The sequence below is a fragment of the Tiliqua scincoides genome, chromosome 7 (assembly GCF_035046505.1).
Source record: "Tiliqua scincoides isolate rTilSci1 chromosome 7, rTilSci1.hap2, whole genome shotgun sequence".
Taxonomy (NCBI): Eukaryota; Metazoa; Chordata; class Lepidosauria; order Squamata; family Scincidae; genus Tiliqua; species Tiliqua scincoides.
Window position 1 is genome coordinate 58,842,856 of NC_089827.1, and position 19,115 is coordinate 58,861,970.

General features: G+C 42.2%; 1 protein-coding gene across 1 annotated transcript in view; it reads left to right on the forward strand.

The window, feature by feature from the left end:
- SREBF2 (sterol regulatory element binding transcription factor 2) overlaps window positions 1-19,115 on the forward strand; it is a 34,829-nt gene that overhangs the window by 3,298 nt on the left and 12,416 nt on the right. The window contains exons 2-10 of the mRNA XM_066633466.1: window positions 6,011-6,400; window positions 8,132-8,313; window positions 9,759-9,899; window positions 12,386-12,610; window positions 12,940-13,054; window positions 13,242-13,423; window positions 14,117-14,309; window positions 17,528-17,709; window positions 18,168-18,441. Of these exons, the coding sequence (XP_066489563.1) occupies window positions 6,011-6,400; window positions 8,132-8,313; window positions 9,759-9,899; window positions 12,386-12,610; window positions 12,940-13,054; window positions 13,242-13,423; window positions 14,117-14,309; window positions 17,528-17,709; window positions 18,168-18,441 (1,884 nt within the window). The remainder of the gene's footprint in view (window positions 1-6,010; window positions 6,401-8,131; window positions 8,314-9,758; window positions 9,900-12,385; window positions 12,611-12,939; window positions 13,055-13,241; window positions 13,424-14,116; window positions 14,310-17,527; window positions 17,710-18,167; window positions 18,442-19,115) is intronic.

Here is a 19,115-nt window from a genome sequence, read left to right on the forward strand (position 1 = left end):
GTGGAAAAATAATGAACAATCTTTTCTAAGAAGCAACGAATGTATTAGACATACTGTTTAATTTGTGCAATTTGTTGTATAAGTTGCTGAGATCAGAATCCTCAGTTTTCCTGTTTTGTTCAATAGTGTTTGGTTTGGTACAGGTAGATTCTTCATTTATGATTTGTTATATTTTTGATTGTGTTTGTGACATTTTGAATATACTTTAAAAAACATGGCTGATGGACGAAGCTGAAAATTTAATGGTCTGGAGCCGTTACATTTCCTCTTTATTGGTCTTGTCAACCCATGGTTTTGCAAGCATTTATGCTAAGAAACCAGTGTAATTTTTGTTTTGTTCATGTATCATCTGTTGGAGTGGTTCACACTGTATGTGGAAAACATGACTGTTGTCAGTTCAGTGGTGTTTCTTATAAGTATGAAAGTCCTTCATATACATACATCTTTAAATACTCTTGTACACATATGTTGGACTCGTGATTGGGCCAAGGTTCCCCTGTGTGTATACATGTGAGTTTTTATCTGTGTATATATTTCTTTTAATTGATAACAAAACTCCAATTGCCCATCAGGACAAAAGTTTTCTGAAACAGAATGTCCATCAACTATCTACCGAGGGAGTTAACCTAATACGCTTGGGAAGGGAATTTCCCAGCTGTGGCACTACTGAGAAGGCCCTGTCCCTGGTATCTATCAAGGGAATTTATGTTAGTGGTGGGCCAGAAATCATGGTCTCTGCAACTGTTCTTAAGGCCCAGACAGGTTTATATGGGAGAAGGTAGCTCTCAGGATAACCTGTTCCAGGCTGATGAAGATTCATGTATGTGAATGAACAGCTTCCACATTTTGTGTGTAACATTCTAAGTTGGACTGTGTTACTCGCCTCTCACAATGGTCCTATAAGTATCAGCTGTGCTGTGTGGAGGAGAAAAGAAGGCATGCATTTCCCTCCTTCTGCTGTAATGATATTCCATTATTTGATTTTTATGCAGCTAACTCTGGGAGCCTTGTTGGCTAAAGGGCAAGAATATCAAATGCTGTAAATTAAATAATGTCAAGTACCTACATGAGCCACATTTGCAACATAAAGTGTAAAACTGACTTCAGCCCTGTCATTTTACTAGATTGCCTCTCTTCAGTATTGCTTGCACAATACTGTCCTCAGCAATAATGAACAGCAACTCTGTGACTGTATCTACAGAGTATTCTACACTCCCAATGTTAGGCCACCCATTTGGGAGTCACTCTCTAAAGCTGCAGCTCTTTGTCACTTGTATATATTTCACTCTGGTCAAAGGATTTTCTTGAACTCTTCATCAATTTGGCTTTCATTGTCTAGAATCATTTTAGCAAATGCTGTCCATGCTGTGATTTTTGTTTCACAACATATATGTTAAATGTGTCCATTTGCAAGAAATGTGTAGCCAAGCCATTAAGGGTACAGTGATTTATGTCTTTGTAAGGGTACAAGTTCTCATTTATGGGAACAAGAATTTGGAAGTGCTGTGGTCCTTTTCATAGTACTTATTTTGAAGAAAGTTGGCAGTAAACCGTAGAGGATTCAGAAGAGCAATACAACTGACAAAACCAGATCTGGAAATATTATTTAACATTCTTAGGATTCAACATCAAACTCCTGTTCTAGTTGAGAAAATACATTCCAGTGTGCAAAAACTGGTCTGGTGCCTGAGATTTTTTTCAGCCCTGATGTAGCCTTGGGATAGAGAGGAATACTGTACTTCAAGAAGAGAAGAAATGGAAGGAAATGTTTTGAGACAATTGCTCTCCACAGCTTTTGAAGATGAGGTCTAGAGGCTGCAGATTTAAATGTAAGGGGAATTGATTTAGGTTATGCTCTGGGAGATATTTCCTCATAGCAAAGGGTAGATTGTCTGAGAAACTCTGAAATTTCTTCTTTGAATGAATATCATTACGCGTGGTTTAATGAATCATGACACATGGCAGACTGTTGGATACGAATTGTTATGAATTGTTTTACTTGAATGTAACTTTCTTTATGAATTTTCATTCAATCTTCTGATTTTATTTTATTTTTTCTATGCCCATGATATGTGTAACCAGTGGTCTATGTAACTGAATGCTGTGGTGGGATATGCCAAAAGACTGGGTTATTCAGTCACTTATCAGGATTTAAAGCTGTTAAAGTGTGAACATTTATCACATTATGGCAGTGCTATTCAAACTGGGGCGTTGCGATGCCCCAACCTGAGGGCCCTGGTCTCTGCCCCCTTAAGGGGTGGGGGCAGCCTAGAGGCTGGGGGAAGGCAGTGGCGCGATCCCCAGGATTGTGCCACTCAGGGGGCTGCAGGGGCTTGGGTGCACTTACCCAAGCCTCCTGCATCCTCCCTGGGGTGTGGGGAGCCCGGCACGACTTCTGGCAGGGCTCCCCACAGCAGGGAAAGTGGATGCGGAGCAATTGTGTCCCACCCCCGCTAAAGCGGAAACGATCGCTCTGCATCCACTTTCCCTGCTGCGGGGAGCCCTGCCAGAAGTCACGCCGGGCTCCCCACACCCAAGGGAGGTTGCAGGAGGCTTGGGTAAGTGCGCCCAAGCCCCTGTAGCCCCCTGAGCGGTGCGATCCCGGGGATCGCGCCACTGCCTCCTCCCCCCGCCCCTGCAAAGACTTAGTGTCTCTCAAACTCTCCCAGAGAGTTTGAGGACCACTGCATTATGGAAAGAAGTCAATGGATGTTTGCAGCCAGTTTCAGAACACTAGAAGAGGAATGCGAGAAGCCGCCATCCAGAATGCTATATAAAGGAGACAGCCAGAATGCTAATAGGAATCGGGAAGCTTCCTGCTTCCTGTTAGCGTTCTCTTAGTATCCCTCCTCTATTGGTCCAGATGGCTGCTTCTCATGTTTCTCTTCTGTCATTCTATAACTGGCTGTAAAGAGACGTGACTGCTTGGCGCCACAGTAAAGAAAGACAGATAAATAATGGGTGGGGGTGCAGAACCACGGATAAGTTAATCTTCGGATACAAGGGGATGCCTGTACTACTGCCTCCAAGAATTGCTACTGTGTTTGAGTCTGGGCAGCTCGTCCTACAGTTATTTCTGTAGCAATGTAGAGACTTGTCCTGTTACTGCTGCCTCTCAATTTCTCTTGCATACCTTATTACCATTTCAGCCATCTCTACTTCCAGCATGGTCGGGTCAGGCAGAGCCAGGCGTCGTGCTCCAGGTAGCAGCAATAGTGCTTCACATCTAGAATGATGTACAAGACCAAGTTCACCTCATACTCATACCAGTGGTATGGTTCTCATACCAGTGGTTAAAAAACTGATTTGTCAACTCTCCATCCTGTTGAGAAGTGAAAGGATATAGGCAGTGGTTATAGTATCTAGAAGTTTTTAAATATGGAAGAATGTCAGTTCTGCTTTCACATACACTTTGTTTTTCCAGTGCATTCAGGCCAGTGAACTACAGTTTGTACAAGGCCTCTAAACCAGGACTATAAAAGCATAAATAGATCTGTTTGTAGTTCTTGATGTGTCTCATGTTGTGAAGCTGAAGAAATGTTGCTCAGGATTAGAAAGAATAGTAACAATCTGGACTTAATTGTGGCCCAAGGGATGTGTGAGGAAAGCCTGGCATGTCATACAGGCTCCCTTAGGTATGTGTCTCTAGAGACAGATAGCTTCCTTGACAGAGCTGGTTACTTCATTCAACAAGGGAGCTTAGAGACTCTGAGATATCTGCCCTTTTAAAAGGAGCTCTTCTTCTTGGTTACATTGAAGTAATCCACAGGGAGAGGTCTCTTTGGGAGTTTCCCCCATTTGGGTAGCTTTCTGTCCTTCTTTTGGGTTTTAATTTTGTATTGTGAGTCTATGGACCCAATAATGAATCAATTTCCTGTCTATAGCCTTAGCATAGTAATGCTACACTAGTGCCTTCTTGCCAGTCAACTCTGTTGTTAGTAGCAGGTTGTCCATTACATCACAAGTTTTTACAAACATTGTAGTTTGCTTATTAAATTGGGCTCTCTGCAACCCTTGCCTACTAATTAGTTGTTCTTCATTTAGCTGTTCAGTGTTACCACTGAGACTAGTTACTCAGAATAGATGCTATATTATCAGATGTGCGCTCAGAGAAATATAAACGGAAACAAAGGTATCTTGCCAAAAACACTTTAAAAATAAGTTCAGCGAGCTGCTTAGAGACCACCTTAACATCTGGATAGGGACTGTGGCTGAAATTTTCAAATTCCTAGGCTGGAGGAAGCTTGGTATGTATTGGTGATCTGGGTATAAATTTTTATTTTATTTTTATTTAAAATATTTGTATCCCTCCTGCCCTCCCGTAGAAATGGAACATGTATTTGGTGAGCTTGAACCCCATTTTGGTCACAGACTTGCCTGCTCTAATAATGATGGTTAACATGTAAGTAGTGTGTTCTGAGTGTGCGGAGGACTTCACATGTTTTATTTTGGTGTTTTAAATATGGTCGGTATTCTTATCCCCCTATTGAAGCTGGAGAGCTGAAACTGAGAAGGAGTGACTTGTCTAAGGCAACCTAGTGAGTCCACAAGCAGAGGTGAAGTTTAGACCAGGAAAGTCCTTATTTGTAGCTCTAATCATTGAGACACTACACTAGCTTGATAATGGACAAAGGGATAGTAAACTGGTCCATAAACTTCCTAACCTTGGTGGCTCAAATCACTTCTTTATAGTAAAATAAATGTAGTCATTGTTTTGTAGTGAATATACAGGTTCAGCCTATTTATACACGGATTTTTTATACACGGATTTGACTCAACACGAATAGCCCTTGCAAATGAGAAGGAATGTGCTGATCCCTGGAGAAGGGGAAAAATGCATCCCTTTAAAATCAGTTTTAAAAACTGAACAGTCCTTTAACAACAGCCTCCTTAATGAGAGAGAGAGAGGACAGCAGGCTAACAATCCATCAATCCTTATCTCTCCTTTGGACCCCTCCCTTCCCCCTGAGCACTTGAAAGAAAGGGATCATTTTGCATTGGTGGCTGAGTGAAGTGCTGATGGATTGTCTTAATGACTCTTATCTTAGAGTCATAAGGTCACCAAGGCTGTTTTTCAATCACTGGAGCAAAGAAACTATCTTAAACTGTATTAGATAATCTTGCTGCTAATATACCTTTAAAATAGATGTTAAGCAATGTGGAAGGTCAATCATAAAAAGCATTTGCTGCAAGAGCAGGAAGTTGAGATTAAAATTTTTTTAGTCCATGTAACACTCATGCAACAACTTGTTTAGTTGAAGATATTTCTATTGGATCCTTATAGGGGAGGCAGCAGTACAGTTGTATTGGGTGCATTTGTTCAATATTAATTTACATTTGTATCCCCCTGTTGCTTCAGTGAGATGTCCGCTCATCACAATTGTGTAAGATAAGTTGTTAAATTAGGTGATGATGACTGACCCAGGGTCACCCAGTCAGACTTCATGACTGAACAAATCTTTGGCCATGGGTGTCTCTTGCCCAACAGAGTGATGAACACCTATAGTAATCTTCAGTGTTCATGTTACAGCGCTTTCTTGCTTCACTCTTTTCCATCTTGGAGAAGAACATAGTGGGCACTAAATATTATACGTTATGATTATAAAGCACATCGACGTTATCAGTAGAAAAGAAGAGAGGTTTTGGGGGTTGGTAAGAAAAATGGGGTGAAACAGAAAATGCGTTGGCTTTCTTTCAGTTACATTTGTTAGACCACTTATAGTGGCTGTAGTAATGCTATCCTGGTATCCTGGCTTTTCATAAATAAGGCGCTTGTCAATAAGAAGAGTGTATCCAGCAGTGAACTTGTAATAGTATTCCCGTCTTGGCTCATCAGATTAGCTATAAAACAAATTGGTAGATAAAATCTGGAAGAAAGAAGCATCAGTGCAAATGGAGCTGAGTACATTTTACTTTCAACCATCTGTATTTTTATGACTTTTAGGGACAGTGGATATTTATGTGCCATTATATGAACTGATTTTTTTCCTTTTTAATTTTGTTTTGTTAGAAATGCTACAGTTTGTCAGCAACCAAGTTGGAGAGTTTCCAGATCTGTTTTCTGAACCGTTATGTGGCTCCTTCCAGAACAACAGTACATGTAATGGGGGTGGTACAGCAGATCCCTCATCGCAGAGGCCCTACAGTCAAGGGCAACTGCAGTCCTTCCTGCCCAACGCAGCTTCTCCTCAGATTCAGACTGTGCAAGTAAAAGTGTCCCAGGCTGCTGCCCCCACACTTGCCCCGCAACGGGCTGCGCCCCCTCTTCAACCTCGTCCCCAAGTTCAGCCTCAGCTCCAGCAACAGGCAGTGATGATTACCCCAACTTTCAGCTCTGCTCCCCAAACCCGGATCATTCAGCAGCCTGTAATATACCAAAATGCAGCTACGAGTTTTCAAGGTAACTCTCAGGTGTCTCGGAGTAATATGCACTGCATGTAACAAGGTGTTGAAAATTGCATGCCCTTGCCTTCAAGGAAAGTAAAAAAACAAAACAAAACAGTACAAATAGCAGTATTTTGAGCCATAATAATAATTAAGAATATTTATATATCATTTTACAACAAAGAGTATTTGACGGATAGTTTGCATAGATAAATAAGTGGTTTCTGTGATAATTGTATAGAATTATTGTAGTAATGATGATTTCTATTATGTCTTTGAAATATTATAAATATTATTAGAAACTTCTCAAACACCAAAATGTTTGGTATATGTGATTCTGAATTACTCAGTATGACACTTTATCACGTAGAGTGATTCTAGTACTAAAAGCTAGATTGACAGTACCTCATTATTCAAATATTTGTAAAGTTTCTCCCAAATCATATCATGTTTTTCTTCCAACTCTATTGAAATGTCTTCACTGGCTTTGATGATAACTTTATAATCACTATTTAAAACAATGACTTCTAGAATCCTTGAAATATAGTGGGTTAACCCGGGTCATGAATTCTGATTTTATTCATATCTGGTACTCTGTCCTCTGTATTGGTGGTTTATTGGTTTGGCCCCAAGTAACATACCTGGGGCTGTGGGAAACGTATGCATTTTAAATGTATGTCCTGTCATTGTGTCTTTAAAGAGCTTTCAGGGCTGTTTACAACATTATAATACCGGTTAAACGTCCGAAGAATATCCCCCACTAACAGTCTCTTGAATAGTAAAACAAATTTTTTTAAATCTTATAGAAGCAACATAACTTTCCAATAAAACTTCAGTAAAATCTTGTCAGTATTTAGGATATTTTTGTATGCTTATTAGTCAGAATAGTCTTTACTAAGCTCCTGAAGGCCAGCAATGTTAGACCTCTGGCAAGTACCCATCGTAAGAAAAGCCGACCTAGCCACCTAAGTTCATATTGTGGCAACAAGAAGAATGAGATCCATCCAATTTTATTCAGGTATGGGGAGGGTCATGGGGAGGAGGCATTCCCTGAATCTGTTCTTGAAGAAGTCTAGGTACCTCTTTCACAGGAAACTCTTGCTAGGCTTATGAGAAGCTCCTGTCAGCCATGTGGACTGCTGTGGCTTGAATCATCCTGTGTGACTAAGTACTGGGAACTAGAAATGCTCAAGCAGTATTACCAAGATGAGAGCCATTTGGATGAGTCTTTCTTCCAGCTAGAAGTATATATCCAAGGCTCCAAAACTTTAAAAGGAAGTGTGGTAAAGTATTGTGAGCAATGCCTTTATTTTGGTGAACAATGTTCTGTAAAAGAATTGTATTTTGGGAGAGATTGATGTCAATTCTTTGTGGACATTTGATTGTATAGATTTTTGCTCATGCAACAGAAACTAAAGCTGATTCTAGTATTCAGAGGTACTTGGAAGTAAATTTCACTGAAATCAGTGAGACAATTTTAAATATATGTGTTGAGAATTGGACTAAGCCACAGAGAAGACTGACAGCATTTTAGAGGTTTATGGTTGTTTACAGATTGCTCTGCTAGTTCTGAGTACAAGTATTGGAGAAAAACTTATAGCAGTGTATGGGCAGGTGCCCGGTAGAATGCTGACCATAAGACAATGATCAGTATTTGCAGCTTACTATTGCAATGCCAGTCGCAACTTCCCTACAGCATGAGCTTGTTGAGACAGTTCATCAGATTTGTCTTTATTTTTGCTTCCAGTGCTGCAGCCCCAGGTTCAGAGCCTGGTGACGTCTTCTCAAGTTCAGCCAGTCACCATCCAGCAGCAGATGCAGACTGTGCAAGCTCAGAGGGTTTTTACCCAGGCTGCCGGTGGCACAATCCAGGCATTGACGCCAGCTACAGTCCAGGCAGTAGCTGCCCCTCAAGTCCAGCAGGTTCCTGTGAGTAATATATATTTGTATAGGGAAGCTGGAGTTATTTTTTTTCAACTTCATAGACATGGTGTTCTGAGTCTGAAAATAATGTTTCTGTGAAATATAGTGACAAAGATAGTAGTTTCAAGTCATGAAGTTCTCTCTCCTTCTCCACATGCATCCAGTATAGGAAATTAGTCATAGATTGGTGCTAAATCAATCAGTCAGCCAACCATTGATGGGTGGTGTGTCCATGGAAAAATAAAGTGATTCTCATCTAGAGGATCAGTGGAGAAATTTAGGTTTTAAAAAAATCCAAATGGCCAGCTTTTTCAAAGGCTAAATTAATTATTGTAGAGCTATATCTGTAGCAAGTCAGGTTTTATATTTTATATTGTATTCGATATTATGGTATTGTGTGGAGGGAGAAAACCATGATGATGACAAGATGTTCTTCCCTTTACTTTTGGAAGCTTTTAGCTGATGGAAGCTGCATCTTTAAAGCTATCTCCAAAACCACAGAGGTTAGAATTTGCTCTTTTCAGAAAGAGGAAAGAATCTGACCGATTGCACGGGATGCTACAGTGAAAACTAGGTTTTGTTATTAGCAGCACAATTGTGGCCATACAGTATGTGGTGCCCTTAAGGTCTGGTTGCCTAATCAAGCATGATGGCTCATTGATAAGTTCGTATTGGCCTCTGGTAAGCACAAAAAGAAGCATGAAGCAGAGCCCTTTTGAAATCGTAGCTATATAGATATAGCTATATATAGGGGAACTCTATGCAATTGTGTGGAAGTCTGTTAATAGAGGAGCTGTCAGCTTAACTACTGAAGAGACTAAATGACCAAGAAAAAGGAAATGCATAGGAAGAGTAGATGGAGACGTATATTATATTTTTTGGTGATTAGATGGAGTTGCAGAGAATCAGGATATGCTCCATACTTGCATGATATTTAGAACTATTTTATGTAGGTATATGTATTGGTGTTTTTCTTTTTAACTGCAATTTGTATTGCTCTATTGTATTGTTTATTGATTTTGTTCATTTGTGTACTGTATTTGTGTAATGTACATTTGTAGTAGTTGGCAACCTTCAGTCTCGAAAGACTATGGTATCGCGCTCTGAAAGGTGGTTCTGGAACAGCGTCTAGTGTGGCTGAAAAGGCCGATTCGGGAGTGACAATCCCTTCCACACTGGGAGCAAGTGCAGTCTGTCCCTGGTCTATCTCCCTGGCTATGGGCCTTCCTTCTTTGCCTCTTAGCCTCAGACTGTTGGCCAAATGTCTCTTCAAACTGGGAAAGGCCATGTTGCACAGCCTGCCTCCAAGCGGGCCGCTCAGAGGCCAGGGTTTCCCACTTGTTGAGGTTTTTTATTGATTTATAAATAAATATTTAACTCCAGTGTGTGTGTGTGTGCGCGCGTGCGCGCTTTCTTTGTGGTACTAAAGTGACAATCTCTTCTCATTTCAGGTCCTTGTCCAGCCACAGATCATCAAGACAGACTCTCTTGTTTTAACAACACTGAAAGCAGATGGCAGTCCTGTTATGGCTACTGTTCAGAATCCAGCACTCACAGCTCTAACCACCCCTATTCAGACAACAACTCTGCAGGTATAGTAGGACTCTTTGCTTTAATTTACTGGTCTCCTTCTTTTCCTTCTTACATTAGGGTCACTTTTCCAGGAATCTTTAAAAGGAAATGGGAAAATTACCATACAAATGCTAGTGTTGAAGAGAAGACTACCCAATGGAATAAATCTCCAAGTTGCTGCTTTCATGGTTTTGTGTTTTCCTGGAGACAGAACCAGAATTTTTGTGTTTATATAGATACATAATATATGCATCTCATTAACTTTATTCAGTGTTCTAACTTTAAACTGTAAGATGAGAAGACACTTTTAGAAGATGAGCACTTGGCACGCTTGCTTAGAAGTAACTCCCAAGACGATAGGAGAATGTTCTGGTTGGCAGAGTTTTGTTCAAGCTGTATCTATCGAGGCCATCCATGGTTGATGTTTGTGCTAACCAGAGAGCAAAGATCAAGGACATGTCACTGTTTATCTGTCTTGGATATACTGAAGATAGGAAGTGATATAACATCTTGTCCTTTTATTTCTGTGGGTCAAGGAATTACTTGGAATTAAAAAGTGGCAAATTTTAAGAAATGTATTTTAAAAGTGTGTTTTCAGTGCAGCTTGATATAAATGGGTTAGTAACAACCCAACAACGACAGTGGTTCTGCTGTTTGTTGACAATTGTTCTACTGTTGTAAATAGTTATATGGCAGTATGTACAGTGCACCCCGGCAACCATTCTGGAACTGCCTCTGCAAATGGTGGCAGTGTCATTCTGGCTGCTGCTTATGTTGGAAGTGCAGGTAAGCCAGTTCAGTGGGAAGAATAGGGGAGTGTCTGGGTGGGCAGGGGGATGAGTGGAAGGTGGAACGAAGGAGGGGGGTGGATCCTGGTGCCATTGGTGTGCTGCAGGATCTTATTTGCCTCTCTCTCTTGCTGTCCTTGGACTTGTGCCAGCAAAATAGCTGGCGCAGATCCCAGGAAATCCCAGGGGTAGTGGAGGCTTGCCCCAAGGTAAGGGAGCAAATGTTTCCTTATCTGGAGGAGGCCTCTGGCCCTGCCCCCGTCTGGAGGATGCAGCGTGCGCTCTGTTGGGGCTTTAGCTGGTAGGGATGGATAGTAGTTGGGATTGGGCTATAAGTTACATACGTTTGGCAATTCAGGTAAATTGCTCAGTAGATTACAAAACCAGAGATGTCTTTGTAAATAGCCTATGAAGGGGACACTGTATTAAATATGACAATATTTGGAGAGGTCTGTTGTGTTTTGTGGAAGAGCTGGACCCCCTAATCAAGGGAATATTTTCCTTGCTCCCACAACAAATACATATTGGCAGGATGCTTCACATGGAAATGTGTACTCTTTGGCTATTTCCAAGTGACTGTTATAGTCTATTTTGTTCAACAGAGATGTTTGTGCAGCTGTCTCATTTTTATTGCTGTTCCAGATGCAGAATGCATTTTATTTGCAGAGTGGGCAAGCGAGTGCTGGAATACTTAAATACTAATACAGAGGTTTCTTTTAAACCAGAAGTTTTGCTCATTTGACACAGTGAGCCTGATACTTTTGAGCAGTATCATGGGTGCAATCCTGAAAACAAAAGCTGCTGTCAGTACCCATAATAGTCCCTTTTTGGTTGTGGCCAGCGCAGTACAATTGTGTGGTATTCTTACATAGTGGCATTGTTACTCCAGGATGGACTAGCAAACAGGTTGGATCATCTTCTTGGCACTGGAAACTCTTATGAATGTATTGAATTGGGCCTCTGGTTATTCTAGTCCCTGCAGTGCCCACAGGCTCGCAGAGCATTCTCCCTTGCGAGATGCAATGCCTTTCCATCAGCTCTGCTAGCGGGCAGGCTTAGTGGCATTCCCTACTCAGAAAGAGGATGTACCTGTGACAGGAATTGTGTGGAGACATTACATCATATATTTTTTTACTGCCCACTCCATGATACCCTTCATAAGATCTATCTGGCTCCACTGCTGAACAAAATGCAGGGCTGGGAGGATTCATTTAAATTACAAACTCTTCTTTCCATAGAGGAAACTGACTCTCTTGACAAGGTTGCCAACTTTGTTTCTGGGATTCTGGCAGGACGGAATTCTGGGTCTTCCGCTATATTATGGTGAAAGGGGGGAGGGGGTATTGGATGATTACGAGTGCTTTATTTTATTGTGTGTTCTGAATGTTTAATGTTTGGTTGTTGTTTCGTATTTCCATTATCTATGCCAATAAAGGTATTATGTATGTATGTATGTATTCTAGTCCAATATTGTCTACTCTGACTGTCATTGACTTCTTAAGGTCTCAGATAATGAGTATTTCAATTTTCTGGACCAGCTAAAGATATCGGGCAGCAGGAAGTGTTGGGGATCAGTGGCATGCAAACTTTATGCTCTGCTACTGAACTAGACATTCTCTTTGTATTATAAATCTTTTTAGCTGAATCCTTTCATGATGTCACTTTATTCTTTAATAGTAAAGTGATCTCTAAGTTACTCACTGTTGTTGCCTTTGTAGACCTTAGTTGGTGGCAATGGAACCATCTTGACCACAATGCCCATGGTGATGGGAGGGCAGGAGAAGATGGCCATCAAACAGGTCCCTGGTGGTGCCAAGCAGCCAGAACCACCAAAGGAAGGAGAAAGGCGGACAACCCATAATATAATTGAGAAGCGATATCGATCCTCTATAAATGACAAGATCATCGAACTGAAAGATCTGGTCATGGGAACAGATGCCAAGGTAAGAACTGCTTAGTGGTGAAATGGCAGGAAGGTGACTCTAACGCCAAAACTCACTTGACGGCGCTCTTGCAGTTGGCACTCTTGTAATTCTGTGCCTGTTAATTAGGTTATTGACTATTCCTGGGGCAGTACAGAAATTTGATCTCCTGCAAAAAGATGCCAAACACATTTGAACTTAATATTATGGGTCATTTCTCCCTCCCCCCACACAAACACAGTTAGAAAAAATTGCTGTCAACTTGCTATACTGGCACATGCTGAGAGAGCATTTAGTGGTGATGTTTTAAAATGATGCACTTTCTTAAATAAAATGTCATTTCTTTGCAGATGCACAAATCTGGGGTTCTGAGAAAGGCTATTGACTACATTAAATACCTACAGCAAGTTAACCATAAACTGCGTCAAGAGAATATGGTCCTGAAGCTGGCTAACCAGAAAAACAGTAAGTGTTTAGAAAGGATGACAAGGTATTTAGTTAAAGAGTTTTTGAACCCCTTCCTGCTCTGTTTGGCTGAAGGTCTGCGTCCTTAGTTTAACCTTTGAGTGGGCAGGTGAAAAACCAGAGAAGGAATCTGAACAGCAGGCAGCACTGTGATCAGTTCATCTTTTATAATCTCTGGTTTTTACAGAGCTGTTGAAGGGTTTTGATCTAAGCAGTCTGGTGGACAACGATGTGGATGTGAAGATGGATGACTTCAACCAAAATGCTCTGCTGATGTCTCCTCCAGCCTCGGACACGGGGTCCCAAGCAGGCTTTTCTCCTTATTCAATTGATTCAGAGCCAGGAAGCCCATTGCTGGATGATGCAAAGGTAGCTAACATTAGTACAGCAGGCAGGCAGTGGAAGTTGCGTATTGCTTGATAGAAGGTCTTGTGTATTCTGGTTGAGAAATAAAATGCTGCAGTGGATTGAGATTCTAGAACAGGAGTCTCCATACTGGAGGGCTGCATCATATGTCTGGCATAGTGTTGAGTGCCTGAAAAATAAATTTAAATACCCCCAAGCAGCTTTCTTAAATGAAAAGGAACAACTCTCTCAGAACACAGTTCATCAAAGAACAGAGGTGCATACAACAGAGGAAGGGCAAAAGTCTCTTGGACCCACCCCAAAGCACTTTGAAAACAACAGAGGGGGCGGAAGCAAAGATGTCCTTATGTGCAGCTCTCTCGTGCAGCATCTCCTCCTGCAGGCTGTCCAGGTTGACCCTTTGGAGGCAAGGGGAGCTCTGCTCAGCCTGCATCTTCTGACCCCTGGTGAGCATCTGGCCCTCCAGAGACTCCTGGCCTTGGTGTCAGGACCCTATAATCCTCTAGAGGCAAGGGGAACTTGCCTTCTAAGGCCTCGGGGGGGGCACTCAAAAAAATACAAAAAACTCATAGTGTGTGTATATAAACTTTTTCTAGTGATTATGGAAATGATTATCGTTTTACAGTATGTTTTTTACCACTCTCCTTTTTCCTTTTGAACGTATCTCCCTCCATCTCCTCCACTACTGCTCTCTAGGTTAAAGATGAACCTGACTCTCCACCTGTTGCCCTCGGAATGGTTGACCGCTCACGGATGCTACTTTGTGCTCTCACATTCCTCTGCCTCTCATTTAATCCTCTAACATCTCTCCTGGAGGGCCAAAGGTCCTCTGACTCTGATGGCCCTGTACATCATGGGTCCGGGCGGAATATGCTGACAATAGATTCAGGTACTGTTGTCAACCATATGTTGGGTGTTGACATCTATATCTCTGATGTATTTTGGTACTGCTTGTTGGAAGTGTTTAGAATCCTTTTAAAATAAAGTAGGTGAAAATGAATTATTAGTAATGACAAGGAAAGGAGTAGGAAGTGGGGGTAATGTCAGTGCTAGATATGCTCATCATTGCATCATATTGAGAAAATTCTGTATTTGAATAAAGTGATCCTTTGTTATCTTCTACAAAGAGTTTTAAACTTCAAGTTCAGGAATCTGCAGGTTGGGATTACTTCTGGACCCAGCTGTGCTCCTGAATGACAAGATGATGTCTATGGCCCGGCATGTGTTTGCACAGTGCCAGCTGTGACCATTTCTGACTCAAACAGATCTAGTTACAGCAACTCATGCGTAGTTACCTCTTAATTGAATTGCTTCAACACATTTTACATGTGCAAACCTTTTGTAAACTGCCCGTCAATGGGGCTTCTCAAGCCTGCGCTGGCTATTTTGCCTGCACAGACTTGAGAGATTCCCTGTTGGGTCTTCTGGCCTGACACAGAGTTAAGGATCCCACCCCCCTCCTGTTCTGGTTCCTTGCCCTGCCCTGGAATGCCTCCACCCTGCCCCTGAGGCCCACCACTGCATGGAGCTCTTACCTAGCTCCGGGCAGTGTCCAGGCAGCGCTGGGTTCAGCGCGGACTGGCACTGGGTTGGAGCTGACTCCATGCAGGGTGTTGCAGACATGCCTTTAGGATTGAATAACTAAAGTGTTTGAATAACTATCTTCATCTTAATGAATCTGTTCACCCAATTAGATCTTTTACGGAGACTCTCTTATGGGTTGTATTGCCATCAGAAGTTCAGTTGGTGGGGACCCTGGGAAGGTCTTCTCAGTGATAGCTCCCACTTTATGGAATTCCCTATTGTGTGAAGTGAAGTTGGTGTCTTTACTGTCAGTTTCTTGGTACTACTTCAGGAGTCTATTGTTACAGCAGGCATTTATAGATCTATTGTGAGTGCACTGCCTTGTTCAATTTGGTTTTATTGTCTCTGTTCATTATGATTACATTTTTTCGCACACTGCGGTATTGCTCTCTTGTGTTTTGCATTGTTGTATTTAGTAAGCTGCCTTAAATTTTTTTAGGAGAAAGGGAGAATAAGTAAATAGTCTGTGAGCTTTACTTAGAGTCTATTTAAAATCCCTCCTTCGTAATAGTTCAGCGAGTCAGGGGAACTTAAAAATGAATTTCTGAAATAACCGTTTAATTGGACTATATCTTGTGAGGATTTTTAGTGGGTATATAGTAACTTGAGCAAAACTTGCTTCAATGGATGAGCCAACATATAGCCTTAATGTTGCCTAGTCTTATGTGTGTGTGGCCCCAAAGTGCCATGAGTATGGTTTTGCTGGAGCAGTTCACACTTGTGCAGTTCCTCGGGCAATGACAGGAAAAACACAGTTTTCTAAAAGTTTAACGCAAGTTTGTAAAGCTGACTGAATGGAGAGAGAAACTCGTATCCTGATTTTTCCACAGCCTAGTTCCTTTTAAAGTCAAATCCTAGTGAAAGGGTTTGTAGAGTCCATCTTACCAAGGGGTCTGCATTTCCTTTTTTTTTTTTTGACAGCTGCTGCATTCAGTTATCTTGTTCCAAGTCTTCAAGCCATGATCTAGAGGTTTGGGACTAAGCTCTAAGCCAGTGTTTTTCAACCGCTGTGCCGCGTCACACTAGTGTGCCACGAGGCTGCCTCTGGTGTGCTGCAAGATCAGAGCAGACAGGCAGTAGCCACGCATGCGGGGGAAGCGGCTGCTTTGAGCCTTATGCGCAGCAGAAGGAAAAGGAGCAGGCAGCCAGCCAGTGAAGGGGCTGGTCGCGGCTGCTTTGCTCCTGCTCCTGAGCGAGACGAAGGCTGCAACCCAATCCTGATTTACCTGGGAGTAAGCCCCATTGACTATTATGGGGCTTACTTCTGAGTAGACATGCCTAGGACTGGGCTTTTGGCCACACTTTTTTTTTCTTAAATACAGGAGCAGGCAACTGGCACTGCTCCCCACCCCACTCCCTCCCACAGGGAGATCCCTCCCAAATCTCATAATTGCAGTCAGCACCTCTCTTACTGTCCCTCTCTTCACTTCTCCGCACCTTCCAAAGGTTCAAAATCACTTGAAGCAAGTTCTCTCTTCCCCCCCACTCCAGCTGAATCCTATAGTTGTTTCACTCATGTCTCTTCGTTGCCCCTCACCTCACAGCTCTCGTATGTGCTCAACCTGACCTCTCTTTGCCAGCACTTTCTCGCATAACATTTTAATATTTTTCATCCTTTTCACAATCACATACGCTTTCCCCTCCAAGCTTCTTGTGAGTTTCTTTGTCATGTAATTATATTAACAATTAATTGTAATGTAGTGATTTAATGTAAGTAAAAAACTGGTAGTGTGCCTTGACAATTTTAGTGCCTTGTCCGTGTGCTGTTAGCTGAAAAAGGTTGAAAATGGCTGCTCTACACTCTCACACTTGCTCCTTCCCTCATGAAGTCAGCTTAATGAAACCGTTTTCCAGTTTGATCCAATCACAGTTTGTGTCCAAACTAGCTGTGATCTGAGTAAGTTCACCAAACCTATGGCAGGTTGGGACACAATGACAAACTGAGACAGGATCAAACTAGAAAGTGTTCTTTTAATCTGAGTACATGATCGGGAGGATGGAGTGTTCCAGCAGAGAACTTGGTTTTAATCCTTTGAATCATTATTTGGAGGACTGAGAACATTACTTGTGAAAACATCCTCCTTCAATCCAGGGGTCTCCAAACCCCGGCCCAAGGGCCAGATGCAGCCCGCAGCAAGCCTCTTTCTGGCCCGCGGTCAACCTCTTGCCCCCTGAAAGCCTCTGGCCCACTCAACTGAACATGACCAGAACTGTGCTCTGATTGTGTCTGGAGGGTGTTCTGAGGGCCAGAGAGGTTGAATGAATGAGCCCATTGGTTCATTTATTCACTAATCTAAGTTCTAGCTCTAATTTATTTATTTAAATTTTATATTTAAATTATTTTTCTGGCCCTCCACACCACATCAGATATTTGATGTGGCCCTCTGGCCAAAAAGTTTGGAGACCTCTGCTTTAAACCATCAAGATCCCAAGTTTATTATCCTGAGGTGTTAACTGTCGTATGCTTTTCCTTGTCTGACTGTCTTTCTCTTGGAGCTATCTCATTTCTCCTCTTCTTGTTAGGCTCTGGTGGATGGTTTGGCTGGATGATGCCCACTCTGATCCTGTGGCTGGTGAATGGTGTTATCATCCTGAGCGTATTCATAAAACTGTTAGTGCACGGAGAACCAGTGACACGATTGCACTCCCGCTCATCTGTGACATTCTGGCGGCATCGGAAGCAAGCAGACCTGGACTTGGCTAAGGTATATCAGTTTCTTGGTTCAGAAGACAGTTCTTATTTCCTTGCCATTTGTCTCCTGGAGTGGTAGTGAACTCATCCAAATGTGCATGGTGTGAAGGGTCAGCGCAGATCTCTTCGGATGATGTGTTGATGGAAACTATTGTTTTGTTATAGAACCAATTCTATAATTGGAGTACTTGCATGGTAAAGGATTCTGAGGTAGAGTTAATTGCAGCAACTGAGAAGGTACACATCTGTTTGCCTTCCCTCTGGTGCAGTTTGTGACAAATCTTGTTAAATAATGCTATGTAAATATATTAAATACATAAACCAGAGAACATAACTTTTGATTCCAATGCTGCCTGAGACTCTGGGGAAGTTTTCTTCTTACACAAGTTTTCTTCCTTGGACTTGAAGCAGTTGGACTCACTAAATTCTCTTTTCTAACTTCCCTTTTCTGCTTTCCTATTTTGCTTGCAGGGAGAGTTTGCTGCTGCTGCATCAAACTTGAAGATCTGCTTGTCAGCTCTGGGACGAGCACTGCCTGCCTCTCGCCTGGACTTGGCCTGTGGCCTGTCCTGGAATGTTATCCGCTATAGTCTTCAAAAGTTGGGACTGGTGCGTTGGTTGCTGAAGAGGACGTCCTGGCAGAGGCGAGCGCCAGAGGCCCCTGCTGGTTTTGAGGATGAAGCGAAAACAAGTGCCCGTGATGCAGCTCTAGCATATCATAAGCTCCATCAGCTCCACATCACAGGTGAGGGAGGAAGATAGGAGAAGGTGCATGGCCTTTTTTGTGTACTGGGGTACAGTGACCTACTTCAACTGGGTTCAAGAAAAATCTTAAAATTCTGGAGTCTGCCAAAAACCCTTAACTGTACTTTGATGATAAAAGTAGCAGAAAGTTTCCTGCCAGGTTTGGGTGAGAGAAAAAGAGCATGATGTGTACAGTCCTTTGAAGCTGCTTGGCTGGATTCCAGCAGTTCAGAGACATGATTGTAGGCTGATCTGCCAGTTCTTCGTGACAGAACTGGGGATATCTAAAGGCCAAATTGCACTTGTAACAACGTACTTGTTCTTTATTTTCTAATAGCAGCTGTGGTGAGAGGAGGCTGAAGGTTTTTGCTTCTGCAGTGGTTCTGATCTAGTTCTCTCTTCTCCCCTCCCCCGCATGGCCACACATAGGAGTTTCACTCTTGGGGCTGATAGGAGCTCTAACAGCTCTGATCTGGGTTGATAGAGTGGAGGGTTAAAGCTTCCCTTGCTATCTGAGCCACCCACCTCCACCTAGTTGCTATTTAGAAGATGATAAGTAAGCACTTTGGGACAAGCAAACTAGTAATGTGTAGTTCAGCACTTTTTGTGAGATTTGGATGCAACAGGGTTCTAGTAGTTGAAATTGCTTTAACCCTTCGAGGCATTAATTGTACT